The sequence below is a fragment of the Nerophis lumbriciformis genome, linkage group LG07, assembly GCF_033978685.3.
Source record: "Nerophis lumbriciformis linkage group LG07, RoL_Nlum_v2.1, whole genome shotgun sequence".
Taxonomy (NCBI): Eukaryota; Metazoa; Chordata; class Actinopteri; order Syngnathiformes; family Syngnathidae; genus Nerophis; species Nerophis lumbriciformis.
The window spans coordinates 20,396,527-20,423,270 of record NC_084554.2 but is presented as its reverse complement, the minus strand read 5'-3'; the positions used below and the strand labels follow the sequence as shown (position 1 = coordinate 20,423,270).

General features: G+C 41.1%; 2 protein-coding genes across 5 annotated transcripts in view; one reads left to right on the top strand and one right to left on the bottom strand.

Moving 5' to 3' along the window:
- ncf2 (neutrophil cytosolic factor 2) overlaps positions 1-21,494 on the bottom strand; it is a 42,444-nt gene extending 20,950 nt beyond the window's left edge. Inside the window, exons 1-8 of one of the 4 annotated variants that reach the window (XM_061965699.2) lie at positions 21,453-21,494; positions 19,095-19,278; positions 18,818-18,900; positions 18,638-18,746; positions 17,956-18,090; positions 17,767-17,874; positions 14,839-14,898; positions 14,189-14,232 (exon numbers count right to left, since the gene is read on the bottom strand). In XM_061965699.2, coding sequence (XP_061821683.1) covers positions 14,189-14,232; positions 14,839-14,898; positions 17,767-17,874; positions 17,956-18,090; positions 18,638-18,746; positions 18,818-18,900; positions 19,095-19,268 — 713 coding nt within the window. In that variant the 5' untranslated portion in view covers positions 19,269-19,278; positions 21,453-21,494. The other 3 variants (XM_061965697.2, XM_061965695.2, XM_061965694.2) reach the window with 3 other exon arrangements.
- Positions 20,471-26,744, top strand: part of garem (GRB2 associated, regulator of MAPK1) — a 55,714-nt gene continuing 49,440 nt past the window's right edge. The window contains exon 1 of the mRNA XM_061965693.2: positions 20,471-20,824. Coding sequence (XP_061821677.1) covers positions 20,689-20,824 — 136 coding nt within the window. The 5' untranslated portion in view covers positions 20,471-20,688. The remainder of the gene's footprint in view (positions 20,825-26,744) is intronic.

The following is a 26,744-nucleotide window of genomic DNA, read 5'->3' as shown; positions in this document are numbered from 1 at the left end:
TGTGACAGCATTTTTCGAGCTGCTTCAACTAATGTCCTGTTTTTTCTTTCTGCAACACCATTTTGCTGTGGTGAGTGAGGTACAGTCATTTCATGGTGGATGCCTTGAGACTTCAAATATTCTTGAAACTCCTTTGATGTGTACTCACCACCATTATATGTCCTCAGCCTTGTGACGCTTATTTATTTATTTTTTTGTGACGCTTCGACCAGACTTATTTGGGAATGTTCTCTCAAATTCCCTGAATTTGCTTAGCACCTAATTTTTCTGTTTCAAAAAGTATACCTTGCAGCATCTTGTGTAATCATCAATGAAAGTCACAAAATATTTTGCTCCACCTATAGATTCAGTCTGCATGGGACCACAGACATCACTGTGAATCAGCTGCATCTTGCGTTTGGAACGGATTCCTCCAATCGACTTGAATGGCTTCTCAGCCAACTTGCCTTCCATACATCCTTCACAGAAGGGAATCTCTTTTTCTGCAGAAAAGTTCACTCCGTTCACCAGATCTTTGAGTTCTTTAAGCTTGGTAGTGTGACCAAGGCTCTGGTGCCACAGGCTGGCCGCTACAGAAGCACTGTGACAAACAGTTTCACTTCCTTCAATATCCAGCTGATATAGTCCATCAGATCTTTGTGTTCCCATTCCTCGAAGTGTTCCACTTTTTGCACATATGTAGCAACGAGACTTTCTGAACTGCACTGTATTCCCTTTCTTGGTAGCAGCTCCCACTGAGCTTTGGAACATACAGCACATCATACATTGTCAGTTTACCGGAAAGGTAAACTGACGAACAGGTTCAAGCTGCAAGTGCAAGGAGAAGTGATTCCATCGATTGAGGAGAACCCTATAAAGTGCCTTGGAAAGTGGTTTGACAGCTCACTTACTGACAGGAACAACATCACCAGTACAGAGAAGCAGACAGAGGAGTGGCTAAGGAGGATTGAAAAATCAGGACTCCCTGGTAATTTAAAATATGGCTCTACCAACATGGACTGTTACCAGGACTCATGTGGCTGTTGACGGTGTATGACATCCCTATGACATGCGTAGAAGGAGTGGAGAGAAAGATCAATAAGTACCTCAGAAAATGGCTGGGAATCCCTCCAAGGTTCATATCAGTAGGCCTCTTCATAAGATCAGGACAGCTCCAGCTTCTCTTGTCATCCATGGTGGAGGAATTCAAGGTAGCAAAGTGCAGAGTCTTAATAACATACAGAGACTCCAAGGACGAACAAGTCAGACACGCAGGCGTCACTACAAGATCAGGACGCGAGTGGGCAGCTGACACATCAAGCTGAGAGCATGTTGAGGCTACGTGACATCATAGGAACACCATGCACAGGAAGACAGGGTCTTGTAACTTCCCATGTCCAACAGTGGAGTAAGGCAGAACCCAGGGAAAGAAGAGCTATGATCCAGGAGGAAGTACGAAACCTGGAAGAGGAAGGTCGGAAATCAACAGCAGTGGAACTAGCGTCCCAGGGAGCCTGGACCAAATGGGACCTCCCCAAGAGAAAGATCACGTGGGCAGATCTATGGAAGCTGGAACCATTCCGCATCTCTTTCTTGCTGAGATCAGTGTATGACACACTCCCGACTCCAACAAACTTGCACAGATGGGGCATGAGAGAGGATGCACTATGCAAGCTTTGCGGACAGAAGGGTACCATGGCGCACATCCTGTCAGGGTGTAAAACAGCACTCACCCAAGGGAGATACAAATGGCGTCATGACAAGGTGCTCATGACACTGGCTAACACCCCGGAGCAGCAGAGATGCAAGAAACGGCAACCACAAGGGAGAACACGATCAATCCAGTTTGTGAGGGAGGGAGAAAAGCCACCAACCACAGCAACATCAAGGAAGAGCCTATTGCAAATGGCCCGTTCTTGGGACATGAAGGTAGACCTGGGAGGAAGGCTGCAGTTCCCCTAGGTTGTCCAGACAACCCTGAGACCGGATGTGGTGCTGTGGTCTGAAGACGCAAAGAAGATCATTCTCCTAGAACTCACAGTCCCATGGGAAGAAGGGTGCGACCAAGCCTTCGAAAGGAAAAGTGCCAAATACCAGGACATTTTGAATGACTGCAGGGGAAAAGGACGGCAGGCATGGCTGTTCCCGGTCGAGGTCGGCTGCAGAGGATTCCCTGCCCAGTCGGTATGGAGAATGCTCACAGCCTTGGGAATGACAGGGAAGGAGAGAAAGACAGCAGCTCGCAGGATGGGGGAGGCAGCAGAGAGAGCCTCTTGCTGGTTATGGAGCAGGAGAGACGATATGAGCTGGAAGCCAGGAGGAGGAGATAGGCAGTGACTTGGCCACCACTGCAGGCCCACCAGCGGTAGGGTGTTATGGTTCTGGGTCGAAACACTCAATGACCACTGGATACCATCTGATGACCAAGGCTCCATTCATCTAAGGTGAATGAAGAGGAAAGCATCTCCGGATGTAATATAATCGTGACATTTTTTACATCACTTAATTTGAAAGTAATTTTCAGGTTGACATTTTCCAATTCCTAGGGCGTCAACCAACTGCTGAACTGCTGGTATTATTTAATAATGTCTTTATCACACGTCATGTGTTTTGATGCTCCAGAATCAATTAACCACTCAGCCTGTTGTGGTCTGTCACTGTTTGCATCCCTGATCACAAAGGCACTGTCAGAGGAATCTTCTTCATCCTCACACATCATGTGCTTGGCCTTGTGGATTTTCTTTTTTGGTTTGTTTTTCAAGGTTGGACATTTGCGCTTGATATGGCCTTCTCTACCACATTTGTAACATCTCCACTTGCTTTTGTCTGCTGCTCCCACTGTCTTGGAGCTATCCTGCACATTTCCCCGAAATTGTGATGACATGGCTGATGCACCACCTGACGTAGCACCACTGGAATCATTAGCATTCACTCGCTTTTGCTCTTCATTTATTAATGCTTGCTGAACAAACTTCAGTGTCAGGTTGTCAATCTTTGTTTCTCGTGCAGTGACAATTGTAGCATAACTTGGTGGCAAGCTACCCAACAGTGTTACAATTTGGTCTTCCTCTTCAATTGCAGATCCAATTGCTGATAGCTGATCAGTTAGCTCCTTCATTTGTTTTAAATGATCAGTTAAAGCCTCTCCTTCCTTCATTTCACATCTGAAATATCTTTTCTTCAGGAACAGTTTATTAACCAAAGTATCCCTCTCAAAATGGGCTTTCAGCGTGGTCCACGCCTCTTTGGGAGTTTGACAGCTTGTTATCAGGTACAACTGGGGTGTACTTACATTTAGCACTAACATAGAGAACGCTTTCTCTCTCCGTCTTGTGAATTCAGCCTGTGCTGCTCCATTAGCATCTGCGGCTAGCGTCTCCGTCTCCATTAGCATGCCCCATAGTCGTTTAGCCTTTAGCAAGTGTTCCATCTGAAACTTCCATGTTGCCCAGTTCTCTGGTCCGCTCAGTCTGTCAATAAACAGCTTATCCTCCATTGTGAGTTCCCACAATACCGTTTATCTTCACACAAAGTCCGTGCACAACAGCCTTTTAGCGATGATCTGGGCCCGTAACTGTTGGAATAATTGTTTGTAAGTTATCACAAAAGAAATGTTGTATTATGAATGCTGTATTTCAAATGTTGTATTATGAATGCTGTATTTCGAGGCCTAACAAAAGGATGAAGTCTCGGGAAACGCCACTGTGAGTTCAGCACGGACAGATGGCAGGATGTGCTCAACTCCTGGAGGAACTCTCTTTGAAGTGTTAAACGAACTCTCTTTGAAGTAATTCACAAACTCTCTTCCAACTATTTGGTCAACGCTATTTACGACACGCTGCCCTCTTGAAGTCACTGTGGACAGGAGACGGGAGGGGTTGTCCATTGTCCTCCAACTCTCTTCCAACTATTTGGTCAACGCTATTTACGACACGCTGCCCTCTTGAAGTCACTGTGGACAGGAGACGGGAGGGGTTGTCCATTGTCCTCCAACACCTGCCCCAGCTGGATCCAGGAAGAGCCAAGCCCGAGAAGTCCTCTTCTTGGACTTCAAAGCGACTGAAAACAATGACTGTTTTACATACCTCCCCATTCCTATTGTGACATATGTTGGTGCGTGAACATGGAACATCTGAATTAAAAGAGGAGACGAGAACCTTCTTCGTCAGAGCGTGCTAAGACACTGTAAGAGGTTACAGGTTGAAGCCGTCTCTCCTCAATTGAGTCCAAATTGAATTCTGTCTCTGTTTGATTCCTTGCCTTTTGTCTTGTGTAACAGATGTCCTGTATTTGAACCTGACATCTAATTGGTCCTTCGAGCCGGATTCCAACACGTCTGACGATTCCAGCATGAATGAGTGAAACCAGAGGACCATGGCAACCAAATCCTGATTGAGGAACTGCTTTTTCTTCATTTCGGGCTGGAATTGAAAGACTGACGGAAAATCCGAGGACAACAGGAAGGAACGCAGAGAGCAGTGAGTACGTTTTAAATTGACGAAGAAAGAAACGACTGAGAGAAAGCGTGTGACTGAGGGTTACGACGCATAGACAAACCCTGTAAATCCTAGGCTCTAACAGGTAAAACAAACCCTGTAAATCCTAGGTTCTAACAGGTAAAAAGGCCAAATTAGAGGGACGTCGGAGTCCAACGTCCGTGAGTATTAAAATTTTAAATAAAAACTGAATTAAGATAAAAACTGAAGAGGCCAAAAGACTGCAGGTAAACGGAACCGCGAAAACTGGAATCCGTAATATCCATAAACAAACATACTAGGGGGTGTCGGAGCCCACAATAATTTGAAATATCCGTGAACCATTATCCTGGGGACGTCGGAGTCCAACAGACCTAAAATGGTCTATTCAGAATAAAAAACTGAATTTTGTCCGTGAAAAAACAATAACCTGGAGGACGACGGAGTCCGCATGTAATATACATTGAAATTTCCGTAGATCAATATACTGAAAGGTGTGAATGTGAGAGTGTGTGGGAGTAATCGCCATTAGGCTATCACTCCATATGAAAGTTGTGAGAAGTAAATAGTGGGTTATTGTGGATGCTCTAGGCAAGACACCTCCACTGGGGAACCATCTCCAGTAGAAGCGACGTGTACCACAATAATAAATTAAACCACTATCTTACAACAAAAACAAAAGTAATCCTTATACGTTTCGGCTCTGTAGGGGGCGACGGATTACTCCAAATTTACAAAATGGGGAAAGGGACAAGTAAACCAAAGGTTAGTCCAAAAGACGAGTTAAAATGTAAAGACTGGAAAGCGGTAGAAATAACAAACCCAGATTTACTGAAATTTCTCGATGACTGGATATCAAAACATAAATTTACCGGATGCCTCAAAGTAGGTGATATTCTAAAGTTGCGAGAATCAATAATAGAAAAATGCGGAAGTAACAGAAAAAAGCTAGCCAGAATGGGGTGGGACCACACGGGGTGCTGGATGAGAATGGCTCAAAATAGAGAAGACGGAGAAAGACAGAAAAAAAAAGGAAGAGCAGGAAGAAAGGAAAATAAAAGGAAGAGAAGAGGCAAAAGAAAGGGCTAAGAGAGAAAAAAAGCTAATGTTTCATAGAACAGAAGATTATGAAACAGGGCCAGTTAGGAAAAAGCAAATAGGAGAATAATCTCAAAGTGCTAACGTGAGAGAAAAGTAAAAATAAATGAAGAAATGGGGAAAAATCAATAAGAATTAATGCAAAATGAAATAAACTAATGCGAAAGAGAGATAATGGGGGTATTGAAATAAGAGATGAAGAAAAGGTAGACTGAAGATATACATGTATGTTTGGATATATAAAGAGCGCTTTTATATATACAAATATATATATGTATAATTAAATAATGGAACAAATAAAAACCTAGATTAATAACTATAATAAGAGTTGAGATGTATAGTATGATAAAATGATAAAGTGGGTTACATGGTTATTAGCTGAGGAAAGAGAGAGAAAAAAAAAAAAAAAAAAGAGAAATCTCTTCAAGTGTTGCTGACCTTTGCCCTAAGAAGTGCACTCACGCCCTCACACACCACCTTGTGTGTGTGTGTGTGTGTGTGTGTGTGCGTGGCGCAGTGGGGGAGGTGTGAAAGTGAATTTATTACATGTAAATTTAAAGTAGGTTTAACTTTGAAGTGTAGTATAACATTCTTAAGTTAGATTATGGGAAGAATGTAAATTCAGAGTTTAAAAGTATAGATTAAGTAGCATATAGACAGTTAAGTGAGTTTAAAACATTACTTAAAAAATGCATAAAGTAATATGTATAACAAGCATTGTCCTGAGGTTCCATGCAGATCTAAACAAAGGCAAAATAATGCACCTTGGATGATAAACAGTTTGAAAAATGCATGTAAAAAGAAAAATAGACTTTGTAAGGCGTTTATCAAATCAAGAACAGAGAATGCTGAAAAACGCTGTAAGAACTACAAAAACAAGTTGACCAATATATTGAGACAAGCAATGAAAGGAATACAAAGAAATTATGAGGATGATGTTGAACAAAAAAGACATCTATGTATGTCCAGACAATAAACCAATCTTACAAAGAAAAATCGGTATAAGTGAGCAGCAATATTGAGCCAAGGTTGAACTCATGGCTCAACAGGAGGGATATGAATGCCCTTATACAGAAGTACTATACTTCCTATAGTTTAATTCTTATAAAAAAAAATTGTATAAAACATCTATGCAATTAACTAAATAAGAGTGAAGGAAAACATTATTGTCTGGTCATAGTAGATGCATTTTCAAAGTAGTTAGAAATATTTCCTAAAGGAAAAGCAGATGTGCTGACAGTAGCAAAAGCATTATGCAAATATTTAGTAAAAATGTACATTAACATTACAAGTACAACAGGACTAACACCATTTGAAAGATAGTGGAAAGACCAAGCTAAATACACTTAGCACATAGTAAAAAGGTCATATAATGGGAAAAGTATTTGGGATTGTATTTAAAAAGGTCATATAATGAAAAAAAACAAACAAGTATTTGGAATTGTATTTGTGTTATCAAAGGGACATGTTAACTAGCACACTACAAATTCCACTGTGACAAAGTTGTAAGCATACCATTTGATGGTGTGTCAAAGTTTGTTAATAATTGGTTCCTGTTTTGGTAATTAATTTGTTCCTTATGGCGGAGCAAGTGGGAAAGGCTACAAAAACTGATTGTGTTGTATGTATAAGCCCAGACAATTACTCAAGATGAGTCAAAAAAAGTTGAATTGAAGTAATGAGCAAAACAAAATTGACCCTGTAGCTAAAGAGACAAAACAGAAACCAATATTTGATAAATATGTGAAAAAAGCTAATTATACCTGCATTAACATGCAAGACTCTGTACAACAGTTAGGAAACGTATCATCAGATAACTGCATACACATAGTAAAAGTATCAATATTTGTACAAGAATTGTTAACACGCCTGAACAGTTTGATATCTGAACATTGGAAAATAATTAGACATGATGTAAACTGACAAAGTGTTGTAGATCCAACTTATATTGATGGGTGTCCAAGAGGTGTATCTGACGACTATAAATTGGTAAATCAAGTTGCAGCTGAATTTGAATCATCCGTCTACTGGTGGTGTACGATTAACAAGAATGTTGACAGAATAAACTATGTCCACTACAACGTACAGAGATTGGGAAATTGGACACAGGCCGGACTTGAAGCAGTCGCTGATCAACTCGCTGCCACCTCCCTTATGGCCTTTCAAAACCGTATGGCGCTGGACATGTTGTTAGCGGAAAGAGGGGGTGTGTGCGCAATATTTGGTGAACAGTGTTGCACGTTCATACCAAACAACACCGATGCAGAAGGTAGCCTGACCAAAGCACTGGAAGGCCTTCGCACCCTCAACGGTAAAATGAAAGAGCACTCAGGCATAGATACATCTATGTGGGATGGGTGGATGGACGGTTTCGGCAAATACAAGTCTTTGGTATCATCAATTCTAGTATCTATGGCCGTGTTTGTAGCAATACTGACGTTGTGTGGATGTTGTTGTATTCCCTGTCTGCGTTCTCTGTTTAACCGTCTGATTACCACAGCGATTAGCCCAGCAGATGACAAAGCTGTTCAGATGCACTTCCTGGCGGACGATAAGGAAGATGAATTTGATGATGGGGATACCTACCTGGATGGTGTTCCTGATCTGTTTCCAGACCCGAGTAACGATGAGAAAAATTTATGTTGAACTCTGAGTGTAAACATAACTTTGTCGTAAGGAAATTAACCATTAACTGAAAATTGCAAGAATAAGTTATTAGGGATAAGGAGATTATGGGAACGTTTTTGCGATAAACAGGGGGGAAATGTTGGAATAATTGTTTGTAAGTTATCACAAAAGAAATGTTGTATTATGAATGCTGTATTTCAAATGTTGTATTATGAATGCTGTATTTCGAGGCCTAACAAAAGGATGAAGTCTCGGGAAACGCCACTGTGAGTTCAGCACGGACAGATGGCAGGATGTGCTCAACTCCTGGAGGAACTCTCTTTGAAGTGTTAAACGAACTCTCTTTGAAGTAATTCACAAACTCTCTTCCAACTATTTGGTCAACGCTATTTACGACACGCTGCCCTCTTGAAGTCACTGTGGACAGGAGACGGGAGGGGTTGTCCATTGTCCTCCAACTCTCTTCCAACTATTTGGTCAACGCTATTTACGACACGCTGCCCTCTTGAAGTCACTGTGGACAGGAGACGGGAGGGTTTGTCCATTGTCCTCCAACACCTGCCCCAGCTGGATCCAGGAAGAGCCAAGCCCGAGAAGTCCTCTTCTTGGACTTCAAAGCGACTGAAAACAATGACTGTTTTACATACCTCCCCATTCCTATTGTGACATATGTTGGTGCGTGAACATGGAACATCTGAATTAAAAGAGGAGACGAGAACCTTCTTCGTCAGAGCGTGCTAAGACACTGTAAGAGGTTACAGGTTGAAGCCGTCTCTCCTCAATTGAGTCCAAATTGAATTCTGTCTCTGTTTGATTCCTTGCCTTTTGTCTTGTGTAACAGATGTCCTGTATTTGAACCTGACAGTAACCTGTTCTTTGGCAGAGTTTTTATTGACTGGCATGCACACACAGGTAATATAGCAAGTGCATATACAAATTGGAATGAAATTAATCAACAGTACAACAGTGCCATCTATTGGAAAAACTACTGCATTACAACAAAAGCTACATCAGTGTGTAAAGGATATCACCACATGGGCTCAGTAACACTTAAGAAAAACCACTGTCAGTAACTACAGTTGGTCGCTACATCTGTAAAAAGTTAAAAGTTAAAGTACCAATGATTGTCACACACACACTAGGTGTGGCGAGATTATTCTCTGCATTTGACCCATCACCCTTGATCACCCCCTGGGAGGTGAGGGGAGCAGCGGGCAGCAGCGGTGGCCGCGCCCGGGAATCATTTTGGTGATTTAACCCCCAATTCCAACCCTTGATGCTGAGTGCCAAGCAGGGAGGTAATGGGTCCCATTTTTATAGTCTTTGGTATGACTCGGCCGGGGTTTGAACTCACAACCTACCGATCTCAGGGCGGACACTCTAACCACTAGGCCACACCTAGTGGCACCACTAGGCCACACCTAGTGCAAGTTAAAACTCTACTATGCAAAGCGAGAGCCATTTATCAACAACACCCAGAAATGCTGCTGACTTTGCTGGGCGGCAGCTCATCTAAGATGGACTGATGCAAAGTGGAAAAGTGTTCTGTGGTCTGACGAGTCCACATTTCAAATTGTTTTTGGAAACTGTGGACGCCGTGTCCTCTGGACCAAAGAGGAAGATAACCCTCCGGATTGTTATAGGCGCAAAGTTGAAAAGCCAGCATCTGTGATGGTATGGGGGTGTATTAGTTCCTAAGGCATGGGTAACTTACACATCTGTGAAGGCACCATTAATGCTGAAAGGTACATACAGGTTTTGGAGCAACATATCTTGCCATCCAAGCAACATTATCATGGACGCCCCTGTTTATTTCAGCAAGACAATGCTAAGCCACATGCTGCACGTGTTACAACAGCGTTGCCTCATAGTAAAAGAGTGCGGGTACTTGACTGGCCTGCCTGTAGTCCAGACCTGTCTACCAATGAAAATATATGGCATATTATGAAGCCTAAAATACCACAACGGAGACCCCAGACTGTTGAACAACTTAAGCTGTACATCAAGCAAGAATGGGAAAGAATTCCACCTGAAAAGCTTAAAAAATTGGTCTCCTCAGTTCCCAAATATTTACTGAGTGTTGTTAAAAGGAAAGGCGATGTAACACAGTGGTAAAAATGCCCCTCTGCCAACTTTTTTGCAATGGGTTGCTGCCATTAAATTCTAAGTTAATGATTATTTGCAAAAACAAATGTGTTTCTCAGTTCGAACATTAAATGTCTTGTCTTTGCAGTTTATTCAATTGAATATAAGTTGAAAAGGATTTGGAAATGATTGTATTCTGTTTTTATTTACGAACTACACAACGTGCCAACTTCACTGGTTTTGGGTTTTGTATGTTTGTGGCCTTCAATAAAATGAGTTTGACACCCCTGTTCTAAGAACTTTGTTATTCACTTGGACAAAGCCACGATCATCATCACCATCACGCAACTAATTCTAATATTTCTACAAACAGAATATCCATCCATCCATCCATTTTCTACCGCTTATTCCCTTTGGGGTCGCGGGGGGCGCTGGAGCCTATCTCAGCTACAATCGGGCGGAAGGCGGGGTACACCCTGGACAAGTCGCCACCTCATCGCAGGGCCAACACAGATAGACAGACAACATTCATACTCACATCCACACACTAGGGCCAATTTAGTGTTGCCAATCAACTTATCCCCAGGTGCATGTCCAAAGACAAACAGAATACATTCATGTAAATCAACTTTTTAATTTAAAGTAGCACTAAGTAACTTTTTAACCTTTATAAAATATTATTTTCATAACTTTTGGGAGGATACTTGGACTTACAACTAGTTGAATGACACCTCTGTCATGGCCTGAGGGGGTCTGTGGCGCTTTTACTGGCACTTAATGACTTTGAGGAGTGTAGCAGTAACCCTGCCACACAAACACTACAAATGTGCTGACTTTCTTTATGGCATACGTCACTCCCCCCTTTCCCCATTTGTTGCAAAGACGGAAGTCAATGTGAACGCCTACGTGCAATTATTACTGCTATCATAGCCGAAGCTGCAAAACAAAACAAAACAAGTTTTGTTTGAGGAGACAAAAAAAAGAAAAAAGGAGGCTACACGGAAAAAAGGACAGTCAAGGATCAACATTGGCCCAGCATTCACATGCTGGCGTCTCAAGTAAAAATGACAATGTTAATGATAGCGATCGGAAATTTTCGTGGTAGCAATAAATAGCTACCTTCGCAGTTCCACAATGACACGACCAGCCTCGCAAAAAGTACTCCATCCATCCATTTTCTACCGCTTGTCCCTTTTGGGGTCGCACATGGGTGGAAGGCGGGGTACAACCTGGACAAGTCGCTACCTCATAGCAGGGCCAACACAGATAGACAGACAACATTCACACTCACATTCACACACGAGGGCCAATTTAGTGTTGCCAATCAACCTATCCCCATGTGCATGTACTGTATTAAGAAAAAACAGTGCGATGACTGCAAACGGCAAATATAAAGTTTGAGTAAAATATGTAGGTTGCTACTGTGTAAAGTTAAGTTGTACTATATCATTGTTGTATTATCGTGTCAGTTGGTATGAACGTGACAGTAGTTTCTGACAATTTACAACGCTATGCCCTGGTCTTCATAGGAAATGTGGTCTGCATTCAGGCAAAACACGACCACTTTGGTCCCCTGGCGCCGCCAAAATCAACCAAAACTGAAATTTCTTAAAGGGGAACATTATCACCAGACCTATGTAAGCGTCAATATATACCTTGATGTTGCAGAAAAAAGACCATATATTTTTTAACCGATTTCCGAACTCTAAATGGGTGAATTTTGGCGAATTAAACGCCTTTCTATTATTTGCTCTCGGAGCGATGATGTCACAACGTGACGTCACATCGGGAAGCAATCCGCCATTTTCTCAAACACATTACAAACACCGAGTCAAATCAGTTCTGTTATTTTCCGTTTTTTTCGACTGTTTTCTGTACCTTGGAGACATCATGCCTCGTCGGTGTGTTGTCGGAGGGTGTAACAACACGAACAGGGACGGATTCAAGTTGCACCAGTGGCCCAAAGATGCGAAAGTGGCAAGAAATTGGACGTTTGTTCCGCACACTTTACCGACGAAAGCTATGCTACGACAGAGATGGCATAGAAGAATATCGACCCTAGCTTCCCTGGCCTGCTGACATCAACTCCAAAACTGGACAGATCAGCTTTCAGGAAAAGAGAGCGGATGAGGGTATGTCTACAGAATATATTAATTGATGAAAACTGGGCTGTCTGCACTCTCAAAGTGCATGTTGTTGCCAAATGTATTTCATATGCTGTAAACCTAGTTCATAGTTGTTAGTTTCCTTTAATGCCAAACAAACACATACCAATCGTTGGTTAGAAGGCGATCGCCGAATTCGTCCTCGCTTTCTCCCGTGTCGCCGGCTGTCGTGTCGTTTTCGTCGGTTTCGCTTGCATACGGTTCAAACCGATATGGCTCAATAGCTTCAGTTTCTTCTTCAATTTCGTTTTCGCTACCTGCCTACACTACAACCATCCGTTTCAATACATGCGTAATCTGTTGAATCACTTAAACCGCTGAAATCCGAGTCTGAATCCGAGCTAATGTCGCTATACCTTGCTGTTCAATCCGCTGTTTGTTTGTATTGGCATCACTGTGTGACGTCACAGGAAAATGGACGGGTGTATATAACGATGGTTAAAATCAAGCACTTTGAAGCTTTTTTTAGGGATATTGCGTGATGGGTAAAATTTTGAAAAACTTCGAAAAATAAAATAAGCCACTGGGAACTGATTTTTAATGGTTTTAACCCTTCTGAAATTGTGATAATGTTCCCCTTTAAGTGTGGCTTTTTAACAAATGTATCAATTTAATCTGTACACGTGTGAGTAATTTTGGATGCTAACACATTTTTGGCACAAATGATGCATGTCTAATAATATTTATGCAACATCTGATACGAATGAGCAACATGTCTTTTCAATGCTCACAGCCAAAAGAAACGAGACTCCAAATTTGAAATTGGCCAATGGCCTTATCAGAAATGCACAAAGTAAAAATGAAATCATTTAAAAAGTGACATTTCATAAATATGAAACAACATTGTGAAGAGAAAAACACCAAGATAAGATAAGATTCATTATCATAATCTCTTCATTTTTCAGTGTTTTATTTTTCATGAGTCAGCGTTAAACGCGATTTTGCCAGATGGGCAAAGACAGAAGCTGCAAATGATCAATTATCCTATTTTACCCAGTTTGACGTTGATCACAGTTTCAGAAAACGTGTTGCAGGGATTATAGATGCGTTCTGCAGGTTCAACACATGTGCAGAAAATGATTGTCCCCGTGGTAAAAGCCTTGTATGCACGCAAAATCCGGCGGTCTGCACCACTTTATAATTGCACACGTAGTCTTAGTAAATCACATGCAACATGTCCACTAATAGTACAGGTACATGCTATTTTATTTTTTGCACAGGCTGGTTAGTGCGTGGCATTTAGATTTTAGTAAATCAGGCCCCTAAACTATAGATTACCGGTACACAATTACTAAAATAACCGATAGCTGCAACTGTGGACATATTCTCAAAACAGCTTTCGTAAAGAATTTTTGTTGAGCTGTTTTGTTATGTAGAAGTATATCATTGACATAGTGACAATGAATATACATTGTTATTATTAATCTAGCAATACAGATGAGGTGGTTCGGGCATTTGGTCAGGATGCCACCCGAACGCCTCCCGAGGGAGGTGTTTCGGGCACGTCCGATCGGTAGGAGGCCACGGAGAAGACCCAGGAAGGCTATGTCTGGGAACGCCTCGGGATCCCCCGGGAGGAGCTGGACCAAGTGGCTGGGGAGAGGGAAGTCTGGGCTTCCCTGCTTAGGCTGCTGCCCCCGCGACCCGACCTCGGATAAGCGGAAGAAGATGGATGGATGGATGGATACAGCCTTTAGTACCAGGGTACATAATTCATAGCAAAAATATTTTACTAGATAATTTCAATTACAATCTTACCTCAGCACCTCAGGCTCCTTAGGAGTATCAGGTCCCTTTTCAAACTGTGTGAATAAAATATAATAAAAAACTTATTTAACAGTAACATGCAGAAATTATAATTAAAACATATGTTGTTGCTGACATAATGCTCCTCACACACACAATAGTTTGACATGTTTTCATGTCAAATTCATATACTATTATAATAATAATACAAAATACATATACTATGTTTGTTATAATGACTTAATTTAAAATTAAAATACTATGTTATAAAATAATAATGTTAAATTAAATTACTATGTTATTATAACAACATAATGTCAAATGCATATACCACTGTATGTTATAGTAGTAGTAATAATGCTAAATTCATACACTATGCTATAATAATGGTATATAAGATTCATATCACCAAAAAATGATTCCCGGGCGCGGCCAACGCTGCTGCCCACTGCTCCCCTCACCTCCCAGGGGGTGATCAAGGGTGATGGGTCAAATGCAGAGAATAATTTCGCCACACCTAGTGTGTGTGTGACAATCATTGGTACTTTAACTTTAACTTTAACTTTTATATTATGTTTTAATAATTATTATTAATTCATTCCTTTATAAGTGAACACATGTTTACGACTTACAAGTTTATGACTTCATATATTTGAGGTTACCTGTGGTTGTAACGGTGCAAATCCAGAGAAGTGATCCTGGGGGATAACAGAGGCCACCACCTGAAATAAATAAATACATAAATAATGTTGTATATTTTCTAAGTACAATATTAATGGCATATTCTACAATGGTGTTTATGTTTTATAAGTACAATATTATTGGTATTGTCTATAATGTTGTTTATGGTGTATAAGTACAATATGAATTATATATTATATAATGTTGTCCATGTTTTATAAGTATTTTTAATGGTACACATAATATAATGTTGTCTATGTCATATAAATACACTATTAATGGTATGTTTTATAGTGTTGTCAATAAGTCCAATATTGATGGTATGGACCAAAAACCAGTGAAGTTGGCACGTTGTGTAAATCGTAAATAAAAACAGAATACAATGATTTGCAAATCCTTTTCAACCTATATTCAACTAAAAAGACTGCAAAGACAAGATACTTAACGTTCGAACTGGTAAACGTTATTTTTTGCAAATATTAGCTCATTTGGAATTTGATGCCTGCAACATGTTTCATAAAAGCTGGCACAAGTGGCAAAAAAGACTGACAAAGTTGACGAATGCTCATCAAACACTTATTTGGAACATCCCACAGGTGAACAGGCTAATTGGGTGCCATGATTGGGTATAAAAGCAACTTCTATTAAATTCTCAGTCACTCACAAACAAGGATGGGGCGAGGGTCACTACTTTGTGAACAAATGCATGAGCAAATTGTCGAACAGTTTAAGAACAACATTTCTCAAAGAGCTATTGCAAGGAATTTAGGGGTTTCACCATCTACGGTCCGTAATATCATCAAAAGGTTCAGAAATCTGGAGAAATCACTGCACGCAATGCGGCAAGGCTCGTGACCTTCGATCCCTCAGGCGGTACCGCATCAAAAGGCGACATCAGTGTGTAAAGGATATCACCACATGGGCTCAGGAACACTTTACAAAACCACTGTCAGTAACTACAGTCTACCTCTGTAAGTGCAAGTTAAAACTACTATGCAAAGCGAAAGCCATTTATCAACAACACCCAGAAACGTCGCTGGCTTCGCTGGGCCCGAGCTCATCTAAGATGGACTGATGCAAAGTGGAAAAGTGTTCTGTGGTCTGACGAATCCACATTTCATATTGTTTTTGGAAACTGTGGACATTGTGTCCTTCGGAACAAAGAGAAAAAGAACCATCCGGATTGTTATTGGCACAAGTTCAAAAGCCAGCATCTGTGATGGTATGGGGGTGTATCAGTGCCCAAGGCATTGGTAACTTACACATCTGTGAAGGCACCATTAATGCTGAAAGGGACATACAGGTTTTGGGGCAACATATGTTGCCATCCAAGCAATGTCATTTTCATGGACGCCCCTGCTTATTTCAGCAAGACAATGCCAAGACACATTCTGCACTTGTTACAACAGCGTGGCTTCGTGGTAAAAGAGTGTGGCTACTAGACTGGCCTGCCTGTAGTCCGGACCTGTCTCCCATTGAAAATGTGTGGCGCATTATAAAGCGTAAAATACCACAGCGGAGACCCCGGACTGTTGAACAACTTAAGCTGTACATCAAGCAAGAATGGGAAAGAATTCCACCAGAAAAGCTTCAAAAATTGGTCTCCTCAGTTCCTAAACATTTACAGAGATTTGTTAAAAAGAAAGGCCATGTATCACAGTAGTAAAAATGCCCCTGTGCCAACTTTGTTGCAATGTGTTGCTGCCATTAAATTCTAAGTTAATGATTATTTGCAAAAAAAAATTACGTTTCTCAGTTCAAGTATCTTGTCTTTGCAGTGTATTCAATTGAATATAGGTTGAAAAGAATTTGCAAATCATTGTATTCTGTTTTTATTTATGATTTACACAACGTGCCAACTTCACTGGTTTTGGGTTTTGTATATATTATATAAGTACATTATTAATTTTATGTCTACAATGTTGTATAAGGACAATTTCACGGTATGTTTTATATTGTTGTGTATGCTCTATAACATTGATTCTCAAACTGTGGTCTGTGTACAACTAGTGCTTCTCAAATATGTTCTGTTTCGCCTCCTCTAAGAAGAAGAAAATATTTTTTCAATTTTTGCCCATCTACACTGTGCCATAAGTCAGATTGTTTTTGTGGCTGTGGGGTGTCCGGTCTTTTGTGGGTATATGACAAATGTGAGTCTCATTCCAGTGGAAACATAGCTAAGGTTTTACAGGCAGCTGTCACTGACTTGGAGCTTAAAGACAAACTATGACATTGCGGTTGTGACCAATAATTCACGTAATTTTGAAAGTGCTTGTACCTAAAGTGTGATTTGAAGCGCTTATTAAGAACTTTGATCACACTACAAACATTGCAATCCACTGCAGGGTTCCCAGAAATCACTGGTTTACGCAAGCGTGTGAGACATGACAATGTTTATGTCCAAGGGAAGCATTTACCGACAACTGCCATCACAGAAGTTTAAAAGACATTTTAATATGTGATGAGCAGATTTGAAATATGTTGACTTGGTACCTACAGCAGAAATAGGATTATTAATTTATTCAAATTTTACTTTTATAATTTGTAGTTTTACTTTCAATTTGTGGGAACAAGTCCAACAGTTCAAAGATCGTAATTCATGCATGCAAACTTATAAAAGTTATAAAAATGCCCCGGCATTGTTTTGTGACGTCCACTCATATATTTAATTACACAAGTTTTCAAAAAAATTATGTTTAAATATGGTCATGCCCTACTGTACACCATACTGCGAACTATATGCCTATAATTGCATCCATATTTGTTTTTAACATAACTGTGAGGTATAGAGATGGAAAAAATATATATAATATATATATAATATATTTTTAGGCTTTTTCTGGGTTTGCCCTTACTGTATCCTTACTGTACCTCAGTGTTTTACAGTATTTGTAAATGTGTAGTATTACCTTGGCTTTTCCCAGGTAGTCTTTCTTGTCCAGCTGAGCAACATAATATTTATTTGGTCTGAAGAGCGCAGTGGAAGGAAACTCTACTGCTTTGAAAATGTTCTGTTTCTGCAGGTGAAATTAAAGTTGTTTGCTAATAGGAATGATATGAATATAGTTGCATTATTGTGATGGCAATACATCACAGACCAGGATGGACTGCATGGCTCGATCCAAGATGTTGAGCTTATTGTCAGTCTTGTACTCAAGAGCCTTCACAAGGTTCTTCTGGGCTCTTTCCCACTGACCCAAGTGAGCCTCTGCCAGGGCCATGTTGTGAAGAACCTGGAGAAAATCATAAATATTACTGTATTTGAAATATTACTAGACAAAATGATCAACATTCTTGTTACTGTATATTTGAAACAACAGTAAAAGATTAGTAATTATTCTGTTAATTTACTGCTGTTGTTTTTTTTGGTTCTTTATCTTTTTTTATGTATTGCTTGTCTACCTGTGCCTTTTTTTTAATGCCCTTGCAGCTGCACCTGAATGAATGTGCTAGCGCGTGCGTGTTATAATTCCGACAAGCAGCTGGATTAAAAAAAAAACACAGATAGCCGTATCATTTGTCCAGAATCTGAACGGTCCCCCTGGACTGACCCAATTAGAAACCAGCACCAAAAAATACATGTGCTCGGTATACTACATCCCTACTGATGGGAGAACTCCAATGTTTTCGTTTGGTATCGTTACAGTACATGCCACGGCATTATTCATATCATTCATATCAAGTACTGATACATTGATATAGTGACATATTCATATAGAGCACTGATATATTAATATAGTGACATATTCATATAGAGCACTGATATATTGATATACTGACCTCACATGCGTATAGTTTGTATCTGAGACCAAGTGCTTTGTAATCAATCAGCTGGTTGCCCCTCAGGGCCTTCAGGGCAAGTTGGAAGTCACTGACACTCTCCTGGAACCTTTAAAGGCAACATGTAAAATTAGAGATCAAGTTAATAAATATGTGTGGTTGATTTATGCATCTTCTTGCCTCTGCTTCTTGTAGAAGGTGATTGCTCTTTGAAAGAACGCTACGGCCAGATGCTCATCTTTGCAAATGCTGAAATCAAACGCCTGAAAAGCAAAACAGGTCACTTCCTCCACAAGAGTAAATGCAAAATGGACACTTCTTCTTTCTCAGTGACTTGCACTTTCACACCACACATTTTCACAAAACTTCTTAACAACCCATATCCTAGTTGATAATAACAAGCATAATATGAATCCAAGTTGATCATCAAGTGTGGTGAAATCCTTTCCAGCTGTACCTTTTCAGCAGCGTCCAGTTTTTGCTCCACAAGCTGAAGACAACCGATGTTGAAGCTGATTTTGGAGTTGGGGTCTTCAATGGACAAGAAAATCTCGAGAGCTTGCTTCAAATCTTGTCTGTCAACACACGATATAGCCTCGTCCCACTGACGCAGAGTGTCCAAAAAAGCCATGATGGACGTTCTGTGTGACGAAGAATGAAGTTCCTTTGATTTGAACTACAGAAATCAGGAAGTGTGTTGCACCTTATTTCCTCATCATTGCAACTTACTTATGACTCAATATATCTGATATCATCTCAGCATAGCTGCCACTAAAAAAGTCACATAAGGGAATTGCTGGTCTTACTATGACCGTGAGTTTTAACTCCCATGCATATTCTTTATCAAATCCTATAGCCTTTTGTGAAATCCACCCGTTCATCCATTTACTACCACTTGTCCCTCTCAGGGTGCTGAAGCCTATCCCAGCTGCACTCAGGCGGAAGGCGGGGTACACCCTGGACAAGTCCAACACAGACAGACAGGCAACATTCACACTCACATCCACACACTAGGGCCAATTTAGTGTTGACAATCAACCTATCCCCAGGTGCATGTCTTTGGAGGTGGGAGGAAACTGGAGTGCCCAGCAGGGGCGTCACTAGCTTTTAAGGACAGGGGGGGGCTTAGCCCCCAGGAGATGCACAGGATGTGAGCGAACGTAGCGCACGAGCACAAAACCTCACAAACGGCTAACAAAGACTTAGAAATTATTCATTGTTATTATTATTATTTCAGTCGGTTTATTTTCAATCTGTGTTCAGTACAACAACAAACATGGGTTTGCACAGTGACATTTTGTTTACAATAAATAATTACTTGCATGATCCTTCAAGATACACTGAAACACAATGAAAGCCATGGCATTAGCCTCTATGTTATTAATTCACAACATAGAGGCTAATGCCACGACTTTCGCTAACAATACAATAATTGTTTGTTCCCAAATATTTTGAAGTTGCACAGATGACATTTTGGGCACATATGTGACTAAAATGGTTGTAAATTCAAGCCCTGGAAATATTACTTAATTACTTGAATTAAAGTAATATCTGGATCGGGATAATTTGGCTTATATATAATATATTTATATATATATTATGGCAAGTCGTTAAGGAAATTAAATATATATGGAAGTCTGAATAGAAATGAGAAACGTTTATATATACTGTAAATAAGAAAGGCTAAGAGTTCTTGTGTCTGTCATCAAACAATAACTACATTACAAAGGTATTCAAACAGCTCTCGTGATTGCAACTCTGACTAGATGCGCATGAACAAAGTAAATATTCGCTCTTACTTTGTAGGGAAAATTACGCATTTCCGGTATTCGTCTGGCTCCAGTTGCTAGCTAAATAAACATGTCTCTGCTTTTTCATCATCAGATTGCGAATTTTTAATGACACGTAAAGAGACGAAAAGGAAAAAAATTGAGGAACATGGCGCCAATTATAAGAATATTAATGGAGATTTGGTGCGCTTTGGCTGCTTTGTTGGCACTGTGGTGCCTTTTGTGACCGTGTTTACACGCAGCTAGCCCTCCTGTGGGCTAATGGAAGCTTGCAAGATGGAGCTTGGAACAATGTTGTACAACAATTTAAAAGATGTTACATGGAGCACGACGTCCTTGCCGTTAGATCAACTTGTCAGCGCTTATCGTTTGCCACAAATCGTCAAGCTGGACAACGGTCAGTCACTTTTCCACTCTTCAAAAGTGTTGCAGCTAACTTGTGTGTCTGGCTAGCTGCTAACCTAGAAGTGACGTGCTAATGAAGTAAATGTCTGCACTGTGATCGGATTGTATTTAGCATTTGTAAACAATTTAATGTATGCATCAACCCACTCATAGCACACACTCCTGCTAATAATGAAGCATATATATTGTGCAACACGTTAAAAAGGGTGTGCAAATGACAGGTCTCAGCTACTGCTTTGGAATGTGAATGACAACTAAAGATGCTCACATTTGGTTATCCACATCAAATTAAACTACAATTCTTCTTCTTTAGCCTGGGTTAAACATGCATATTAGCAAAGCGACATTTGGAGCAACATTACACGATGCAACATGTCTAAAAATATCTGAGTGAGTAAATAAAGATAATAAATTACACATAAATACATCCATTCATCCATCCATCATTTCCTACCGCTTGTCCCTTTCGGGGGCGCTGGAGCCTATCTCAGCTGCATTCAGGCGGAAGGTGGGGTACACCCTGGACAAGTCGCCATCTCATCGCAGGGCCAACACAGATGGACAACATTCACATTCACGTTCACACACTAAGGCCAATTTAGTGTTGCCAATCAACCTACTTTTTCGTCTTCTTCTTTTGTAAGCAACCTTCTTACTGCCACCTACTGAAGTGGAGTGTGAACCGAGGTGGATCCTAGGCAAGGCAACTTTATTTGTATAGCACTTTTCATACACAATGCAGACTCAAAGTGCTTCACAGACAACAAAGTGAAATGAAAGAAAATAAAAGCAAAATTAAAAATGCAGACAATAAAAATAAAAGCAGTGCGGACGTTAAAAATTAAAAGATTAAAAGATTTAGCTGAAAGCTAAGGTGAACATAAAAGTTTTCAGTCTAGTTTTAAAAGTAGTCAGAGTTGGGGAAAGTCTGACATCTTCAGGAAGTTTATTCCAGCTATTTGTTGCATAGTGACTGAATGATGCTCTCCCTTGACTTGAGTTTACTCTGGGAACCGCTAACAGATTGGTCTCAGAAGATCCTAGTGATCTAGAGCAGTGGTTCTCAACCTTTTTTTAGTGATGTGAATTTTTTTTAAATTCAAGTACCCCCTAATCAGAGCAAAGCATTTTTGGTTAAAAAAAGAGATAAAGAAGTAAAATACAGTACTATGTCATCAGTTTCGGATTTATTAAATTGTATAACAGTGCAGAATACTGCTCATTTGTAGTGGTCTTTCTTGAACTATTTGGAAAAAAAGATAGGTTTTTATTTATATTTATAAAGGATTTTTGAATTGTTGCTATTTTTAGAATATTTATAAAAAATCTCACGTACCCCTTGGCATACCTTCAAGTACCCCCAGGGGTACGCATACCCCCATTTGAGAACCACTGATCTAGAGGGCTTATATAGTGGGAGCATATCAGTGATATACTTCAGCCCTAGACCATGTAGTGATTCATATGTGAGCAGGAGGATTTTGAAATCAATTCTCTGATGTACAGGGAGCCAATGTAAGGATTTAAGAATTGGTGTAATGTGCTCACATTTTTTGGTCTTTGTTAGAACTCTAGCAGCAGCGTTCTGGACAAGCTGTAGCTGCCTGACAGTTTTTTTGGGAAGACCTGCAAGGAGACCATTACAATAGTCTAGCCTACTGGTAATAAAGGCATGTACAAGTTTTTCTAAGTCTTGAGCTCTATATTATTTTATTTAACCCAGTGTTTTTTAAATATGTGTAAAATGCTTTATAACCTATGTGCAGTGTTGGGTTAGTTACTGAAAACCAGTAGCTAGTTAGTTACTAGTTACTTTATTTCAAAAGTAACTCAGTTACTAACTCAGTTACTTACACCAAAAAGTAATGCGTTACTGTGAAAAGTACGTATTCAGTTACTTTTTTTCCCTTTTTTTTTAAAGCCTCCAATTCAGGCCCTTTTATCCTTCATTTCAGTACTGTTATTTCACTGGAGAATAATACAATCTGTTGATCAACTTGACATGCATTTGCATCACTGAACTCTGCTAAGCAATGTTGTCTGCATGCAACACACAGCGACAAAGATATGTTTCAAAGGGCCAATTTATTTAAGGCCAGAACATATTGACACAACTATTTTAAATAGCTGCAACATAACATACATAAGTAACAAACAACATAATAACAACATAGCTGTAAACCTGGCTTCACCCAAGGAAGGCACACATGACATACACAAAGCTTAACCAGGCGTTTTTTTCTCTCAAGAAATTGTGAAATAAAATCATGTCTTCAGGAGATCAACACTGTACTGAAGCCCAGAACACTCTACGCATTTCCCCAGTTTTAGTTTAGAGATAAGGAAAGATTGGCCTGGCCCACTAGCGTCCCTCTTAATGTTTGTGAACTTTATAGTCTATAAATTTAGAGTGATGTGATAATCAAACACTCTTGAAATCTAGAATGAAAGAGCAACAGTATATAAGAGAATTCCCAGGAAACCTAAGTGTGTGTACCTTCAGTGCTGAATGATGAGCAGAGTCAGAGTTTTGATGTAGTCCAGGCCCTCAAACGTTTTCTTTAGCTCGCTGTCCATTTTTATGTACTCACTGTCCAGGTACTTGGAAAATGTTTTCCGTGCCATTTGCCGTTTGACGCCCGGTATCATGCTAATTAGCTGCCTGAAAGCGGGTGACTCCACTGTAGAAATAGCCTGCATGTCTTCTACCACATACGCCGCAATGGCTCTATCAATTTTGGCCTGGCTAGCAGTCCCTCCATTAAAATCCAGCCGCTGTTGCTTAGGTGGAGGTGGAGGTGAAGGTGAAGTGGCATCGGAGTCTGTGTAGTCTCTTTTTACTAGCTTCGTCGAAGCATGTTGCTTTTGTAGGTGTTTCAGCAGATTTTAATTTGCTGTTTTGGGCAGTAGATAGGATCTTTGATCCAAGACACAACTTACATTTAACTAAAACGTTATTTTCCCTGTGCTTGACAAAAGAAAAGTAGTGAGAATATCTCCATGTTAAGAAACTCGACTTCGGCTCCGCCATGATGTCTTGTTGTTAGTAAACAGACACGCCGCCTCCCCGATTGACTTCTGCTGGAGATAAGATGGCACTGGCTTGTTTGGCGAGTCGTCTGTCTCGAAGCCTCTGTTTTTCGTTTGCTGTAGCCTTATTTTTATGCGCTTACTGGGATGTCTCTGCACTACTGTGCTATGATCGCCAAGCACTGTTTAATATCCGAGCTCAAAACTTTAGCGAGGCATGGGTACCCAGATTCGACCCGGGAAATTGGACAAACCTCCCTCTCGTGCTGTCAGGTATCTCCGCTTACCTGCGTCGTACACCGGCGGCTCCTTCACGAAAAAAGCGCTCCAAGAGGCGGGGGAAGAGGGGAGGTATTTTGGTGAAACTTAAGGTCCTGCTGTCATCCTCTCGCACGTTCGATCATCGCCGTCTTCCTGGTGGACGCTGCCGGCCTACCACCGATGCCCGGACCTGTCGTTCCTACCCTGGGCGACCTCCTGGCGCCGGCGGCCGCTGGTGCCTCCGACTCTTCTCCGCTGCTTCTCCTCCTGGTTGACCCGGCGGAATCTCCGGGTCTTGCTCCTCCTGGCCTGGTCTCATGGCGCTCTCCGGCCCGTGGGTGTGGGCGCATGCTGAAGCGTGCTGTATTATCTACTCGCGAGGAGTTTAATCTTCGGATAGCCCTGATAAATGTCCGGTCCTTGGCGAACAAAACGTTCTGGCTCAACAACTTCTTTACCACCCGTGAGTTGGATTTTATGTTCCTCACCGAGACCTGGTTGACTGTTGGAGATAATGTGGCGTTCTCTGAATTGCTTCCACCGGATTGTGATTTCCTCAACTCTACCAGGACTACAGGCAAGGTGCGGAGGAGGTTTAGCCTCTGTTTACAAATCTTTGTTCCCTTGCCGGCAGATTCCACACGTTACCTATGCTAGTTTTGAACTGCAACTCTTTGAATTAACTCTGTTTCCCCCTGTTCTGTGCGCAGTGGTGTACCGTCAACCTAAATTCAACAAAGATTTTTTACATCACTTTGCTGATTTTCTATCGGGGATCTTGGTGAATTACGACCAAATTGTAATCTGTGGCGATTTTATTGTTCATGTTTGCTGCCAATCAAAACCTCTGGCCCGAGATTTTCTGAATCTCCTTGATTCATTTGACCTCAAGCAATATGTCATTGGCCCGACACACGAAAAGGGACACACTTTAGATCTCGTGGTATCTAGGCTCCAGCACCCCCCAGGACCCCAAAAGGGACAAGCGGTAGAAAATGGATGGATGGATGGTATCCTATAGTTTATTTGTGTCTGTAAATGAAATATGTGCTATGTCTCTCTCTGAGCATTCACCAATTTTGTTTACAACGGTAACCTCGTGCTCTGATATTAATTCCCATGTCCCCGAGTGCCACTCACGCATGATCAACCCTTCAACTGCTGCTATTTTCTCAGTTCACTTCAATAGCTATTCAATCTATGCACTGGGTGTATACTGTGATTTTACTGCTGACGAGATTTTTTCTCTGTTTACCTCGGCTTGTACTGATATTTTAGACTCTGTTGCGTCCCTCAGATCCAAACGTAGCAAAGCTCTTCTAACACCATGGCTAAATGACTACAGGCGCGCTCTCAGATGCGTTTGCAGGCGCACGGAGCGAACGTGGGCGAAGGATAGGCTTCATGTCTCCCTCCAAATCCTGCAGGACTCCCTGTCTGAATACCAACGAGCCGTAAAAGCATCGAAAACAAAGTATATTTCTACCTTGATCTCCAGCAACAGTCACAAACCCCAAGTTCTTTTTAAAGTTTTAAACTCTCTCATCAACCTCCGCGATGTGTGACCTGTTGTCCCCTCACCTGTCCTCTGTGAAAGTTTTCTAAACTTCTTCATTGACAAAATCTCTGCACTCAGACCATCTGACACCTCTGCTCCTCCTCTCCCTCCCCCTCCCTCGCTTCCCCAGCTTGCTGTTTTCGAGCAGTTTGAGCCTATCTCCCTCTCCTCCCTCTCGGACGCAGTCAAACACCTGCGGCCCACATATTTATTGCCCATCATATAGCCTTCCCTCTCGCCTTCTCAAAGAAGTCCTTGATTCAGTCGGCCCAACTATTTTATGGTTGATTTACACCTGCCTCTATATGTCCCGGCTGCTTTTAAGCATGCTGTGATGCAGCCTTTAATTAAAAAGAAAAACCTCGACCCCTCTGTTCTTTCCAATTTCAGGCCCATCTCTCAGTTACCCTTTCTGTCCAAAGTCCCTGAGAGAGTAGTGTATGTCCAGTTAATCTTTTCTAGCTATCAATAACATCCACGAGAAATTCCAGTCTGGTTTCAAAACATCTCACAGCACTGAAACGGCACTCCTGAGAGTGCAAAACGATATGCTTATGGCCGCTGACTCTGGTAGTCCTGTGATCCTGGTGCTCCTGGACCTCACAGCTGCCTTCGACACAGTGGATCACAGGATCCTACTGTCACGACTGAAGCAGTACGTGGGCATCTCAGGTGTAGCCCTAAGCTGGTTTCAGTCCTACCTAACTGACCGGAGTTTCTCTGTACAGCTAGGAGACTTTCTCTCCTCGGTGGCCCCCCTTACCTGTGGGGTTCCTCAAGGGTCAATCCTAGGTCCCATACTCTTCCTACTCTACATACTACCTTTAGGAGAAAACCCTTCAAAACCCTTCTTAAGACCTATCTCTTCTCGCTGGCCTTTAACCTCAGCTGAGCCCGCCCACTAGGCCACCATTTCTAGTCTGTCCCACCCCTCGCTTTAGTTTTTTTTTTTTACATTTTTTTTTTTATTTAGGTTTTTTTTCAATTTGTCGCACTTTTATTATTTCATTATTTTTATCTTGCAATTTTCTTATTTATTTGAACCCTTTTACCGTATTGCTTT